Genomic DNA, 5,498 nt, shown 5'->3' on the forward strand with positions numbered 1-5,498 from the left:
ATAAGACGTCCTCAGAGGCCCCGCTCCCTTTCTCAGTCACTCTGCACAGAGGCCTTCTAGCGCTCTACTGGTTGGGGGATGAAATCCCCTTGGCTGCTGAGGGTTGTCAATACACAATTAAACCACTAATACCTACCGCCCAAGCCATTCTTATAGCTTTAGGGGTCTAGAACAGTCTGAATTGCTACACTTTAGCAGTGTGATGATTAGTTGTATTGTAGGTGCTATGATGGCTGTGATGATTGGGACAAGGATGGTGCAAGCTGTGGTGGCCTTCTAGTTTGGGCCCTGCACTTATTTGTTTATAAATTAAGCACTGCTTGCAGTGTTGAATGAGAGACATCTGCCCATTCTCCTTTTCTCTGAAGAGGGTATGTTACCCATAAATCTTTTTGGGGCTTAGGAGATTTACCCGGGTATGCCCCCTGAGAAGTAGGGTTCATGACAAGTGACAGTTGCTTGGCTACAAAAACACTGTTTTGTTCCTTACAGATCTGCTTCAATATGGAGATAAGAAACCAGAGCTCTGCCACAGAATTTATCCTCTTGGGATTCCCGGTTCACCCAGAGAAGCAGCTTCTTCTCTTCTTCATCTTCCTCACTATCTATACAGTCACCTTGCTTGGAAACCTAACAATATTTATAATCATCAGGATGGACTCTCGACTTCACACACCGATGTATTTCTTTTTGAGCATCCTGGCTTGGGTAGATGTCGGTTTCACAACTGTGACAGTGCCAAAGTTGCTGGCAGACCTCCTATCTGTGAAGGGTACCATATCTTTCTCTGCTTGCATCACCCAGTTATTTTTATTCCTTGCATTTGGCAATATGGACACTTTCATGCTGGCAGTAATGGGCGGTGATCGGTACATGGCAATTTGTCATCCACTACATTATGCGCAGATTATGACAAAGCGGTTCTGTGCTGTAACCGTGAGCTGTACCTGGGTGATCGCCTCTCTACATTCAGCATTACATAGTGGCTTAGCCGCCAAGCTAATCTATTGTGACTCTAATAAAATCCAGCACTACTTTTGTGATCTTCCAGCTCTTCTAAAGCTATCCTGTTCAGACATCTCCCTTAATGTGCTTGTTCTCTCCACTGAGTCCACTGCAGCTGCGGTATCCCCCCTCCTTTGTATATTAATTTCTTATGGTCATATCATTATAGTTATTATGAGAATAAAGTCCTCCCAAGGAAGGAAGAAAGCATTTTCTACCTGTTTCTCCCATATCACATCCACAGTAATTTTCTTTAGCCCAATAATTTTTATATATCTTCGTCCATCCTCAGTCATCTCGCTTGATAAGGGCATATGGATAAGTATAACGTACTGCATGTTGACTTCAATGCTGAACCCATTTGTTTATAGTGTCAGAAATAATGATGTCAAAGAGGCATTCAAGAAGTTTAGAGGTACATTGACAGGTTCTCAATAATTATTTGCTGAAAAAAAGAGGAAAGACATGTTGTTTTGTTACACATATAATACGATAGCTTATGTGTGAGTTTACTTTTTTTATTTAGTTTTATTGAGTTTGGCAAATACAACTGTACACTATTACATTACAGAATTTTGTGTCAATATTTTCAAGTGTATAGGGCAACATATCAAAGCGTAAAACGTTGTCAACTTGTACCATGTGTCACCTTGTCATTCTTAGCTAGTTTTTGGTTATCTGGAGGGTGGTCTTGTTGCATATCTTCTCATTTTATAAATCAACTAACATATTGAGGTTAGCAGTGATCTTTCGCTGCCATCGCCACTGTATTGGGGCAATGTCAAGTTAGGCAAGAGAATATGTATGCTCTTGGGGTCAGCGTCTGCACTGTCTTTAACACATGGGTTCGGAATGTTCATGGTAATTTACCGACTTTATCAGTTTACAGGGGTCTTTTGTAATTATTTTCACTGAGTACCATCAGCATTAAGTCTGAGTCTATCAATATGGAGGGCTCCATTGTGTGGTCTTCTGTTACAGAATATTATAATTCTCAGCTTTACGCACCTGCTTACAAAAACTCACTAAGTCCCAAAACAACCTCAGCTGAAATTGGCGTTATATCTCAAAATAATCAACAATAATTTTACTTGAAATATTTTTTTTTTGGTAGTTTCCAAACACGTATTATTTTCATCCATAATGTGTGTCACAAAACAAATCTGCCACAAATAATATAAACATAAATATACATACAGAGTCCAATCATGAGTGCAATGGTTATTTTTATAAAAACTCCTGACATAAAGATTAGTTAGAAACCAGCCATTTGTCTCTTGGCATCAGAAAGTACTTTCTTACAGGAATTAAACAAAGGTAATTGCATTAATAAATCAGTGATTGTCATCTGCTTAGAAACCTTGGATTAGAGGTCCCTAAGGAAGAGGTGCCCATATAAATATTTGAACTGATAGAGAAATAATGAAACCAAAGTTCTGCAGAGCTGTGACAAACATTTGATGTTCCTGTATTACAATAGAGAAAAAACTATTCTTTTCAGAAGTGAAGGTAACCACCAAATGGCAGTTTACTCCCCTCTCTTAAAGGGTCCTCATGGATTCCATAGAAAAAAAGAATACCACAGATGTCATGGCAGAACATTGGAAATGAATGGATAAGTGATTGGGTAAGGAGGAGGATGATAAATATAGCCAAGTGTGCCAGCAGAGGATCCCATATAGAGGCTTAGAAGCTGAATACAAGTTCATAAGATGATATTTAAGAGGTGAAACCAACCACGGGACTGCATAATTCACCACAGGACTCTGAGTCAGTTATAGAAATACATACCAGTTACCCTCAAGAAGCTCACATTTTAGACAAAAGATCACACAATAAATACAATAGAATAGTGGGACTGAAAAATGTCTTTTTACAAAAGTATGAGCTTTCACTTATTGACATTTTTTAATTCTGTCAATGAAAACCTGTGGTCAAAATGCTTGCTTACATTTTATTCCACATTTTTCAGATCTTGGTATAGTGAGGACAAACTCAATGGCGATATAAATACCTACCACAGCATCAAGAAGAACTATATTATATTCACATTCTACAAAGGCACTATACAATAACATGAAGACTATACATTTGCACAAATGTAGCCCGTCAGGAATAGTAAATATCTAAAAAAGTAGTTGTAATAAAATCATTTTATTTGGACCAAGGTCTGTAAAACTGAATAGATGCATCAAAACACACAATTTAAAAGCCACACAGAATTTCTTTTTTTGTGGGTATTAGTAATTGTATTGATAAAATTGAGAGCTAGCAGTAAATACATTCTCACAGAATTTCAAAAACAGCAGACTTAGTATGGGGTAGCTAAATAAGATTAATAGGGAAACACTCGATTTTCCTGCAATGGGTCCAACATATAACTTGCCTATCTCTTCGATGCCAAATAACGCAGATCCGTAATCTTTGATTCTCTCTCGCAGATTTCCTTCAAGTCTTTCTTCAAGAGTGAGGGTGGCTTTACCACATCATAGTTTGCAATATTTAGATTTGATGCCATTTCACGAGTCTAGCTTTAACCTTTCCTGCCCCTAATAGTTCACTGTTAAATAATTCTTTAGCACAGAAGGATGAGATTTTTCGTTGCTCTGCACCCTGGACTTCACCCCAAAAACGCAAGGCGGATTTCCAAGCTAAGAAGTTGCAGCACTGCAAATCTTCTTCTACAATGAAGGATGGGATCATTACACCCATAGGTAACCAAAGTAGTTTCTTAAAGCATTCACCTTCAAATTATCCCACCAATAAGAGTTTAGGCAAAGGAGTTCTGCTCCAGATAAACATTAAGGGGGCCACCAATGCATTTCTTAGATTTAATTAGCCCACCAACCATTAATAAAACCCTGGCATTCCCTACTTACTGTTGCAGAGACCAATTTAGTTTAAATAACATCCCCAAATACTTATATGAGGTGGTCACCTCCACAGGCATGACCCTGGCAACACATGTGTAAAGTTTGAATTTCTTACCAAATATAAAAAAAATTGTTTTATCCATAACATTTATTAGATCATTAGCCACACAATACTTTCTAAACAACCCAAAGAGGTAAGATGATGGATGAGAAGTTGGGATGAGAAGTGGGGATGATGGTTGAGAAGTAAAGATTATGAGTGATGGATGAAAAGTAGGGATAATGGATGAGAAATAGGAATGATGGATGAAAAGTAAGATGAAGGATGAGAAATAGGGATGATGGATGAGAAGTAAGGATGATTGAAGAGATGTAGGGATAATGAAAGATGGATGAGAAGTAGGGATGATTTATGGGAAGTATGGATGAGAAATATGAATCATGTATGATGGATGAGAAGTTGGAATGATGGATGAGAAGTAGGGATGATGGATGAGAAGTAGGGATGATGGATGAGAAGTGGGGTAGTGGGTGCGAAGTAGGGATGATAGATGAGAAGTAGGAACCATGGATGAGAAGTATAGATGATTGATGAGATGTAGGGATGATGGTTATGAGGAGTAGGTACGATGGATGACAAGTAGGAATGAGAAGTAGGGATGGTGGATGGGAAGTAGAAATATTGGATGAGAAGTAAGGATGATGGATGAGACGTAGGCAAGGTAGATGAGATGGAGGGATGAGAAGTAGGGATGATGGATGAGAGGTAGAGATGATGGGCGAGAAGTATGGACAAGAAGTAGGGATGAGAAGTAGGAATTAAGGATAAAAATTGGGAGGAGAAGTAGGGGTGATTGATAAGAAGCAAGTATAAAAGATGAGAAGAAGGGATGAGAAGTAGTAGTGATCGATGAGAAGTAGGGATAATGGATGCGAAGTAAGGATGAGGAGTGAGGAATGAAGATGTCCTAAAATGGATGCTGTCCAAGCCTAAATAACTTCATCACATTGAAGACAATATAAACATTGCATTTACAACTCTTTCCTATTAATTAGTGTTCAGAATCATCTATTGTGGAATCCATGTCCATTATAACTAGCGCATTTCATTTTAGGTTGCACTCGCTCAGCACTTGTTTTTAAGCCTCTGCAGTGTTAAAAGTAAATTACTGTAATCTGATAATAACCCCAGTTAGGATATTATTTCAAATAGGGTGGCTGAGAAACAGATCCTGCATACAGTTTCCAAGCTTTGCTATCTGTAAATCAAACTATAACTCAGAAAAAATAGACTTGAAATTGGGTTAAAAGAATTCACTTTACACACTACAGGCACATTAACCTTTAATCATCTCCATGCTGAGCCTGTGCAGGCCAACAGGATACAGCCCCAGGTTATATTTTCACATGTGTGATGCTCATGGTTACATTTTCCCAGGACTATTGATGAAGGAGGGACAATCATATAGGTAGAGGTCATCCAAGCTAGAGTTCTTATTGATGCTCTGACAGATCAGGAGAGTAATTTGTGCAATTAATCATGGGGTTTCTTGTGTATGCCACAACATGCCCAGTTACACATATGCTCAGTAGGCATAATTCTAACATTGCACACTTATC

The 5,498-nt window shown here is 38.5% G+C and overlaps 1 protein-coding gene across 1 annotated transcript; it reads left to right on the forward strand.

The window, feature by feature from the left end:
• The first annotated feature begins 504 nt into the window (after positions 1-504).
• Positions 505-1,443, forward strand: LOC144798164 (olfactory receptor 1f45-like). Its single transcript, XM_078668910.1, has one exon. The coding sequence runs from the start codon at positions 505-507 to the stop codon at positions 1,441-1,443; it is 939 nt and encodes a 312-aa protein (XP_078525036.1).
• Positions 1,444-5,498: the final 4,055 nt, after the last annotated feature.

This window comes from Lissotriton helveticus, chromosome 12, assembly GCF_964261635.1.
Source record: "Lissotriton helveticus chromosome 12, aLisHel1.1, whole genome shotgun sequence".
In the NCBI taxonomy this organism is placed as follows: Eukaryota; Metazoa; Chordata; class Amphibia; order Caudata; family Salamandridae; genus Lissotriton; species Lissotriton helveticus.

Excerpts from the sequence above, each read along its gene's own strand:
- LOC144798164 (XM_078668910.1), top strand. The coding sequence starts at position 505 with ATGGAGATAAGAAACCAGAGCTCTGCCACAGAATTTATCCTCTTGGGA.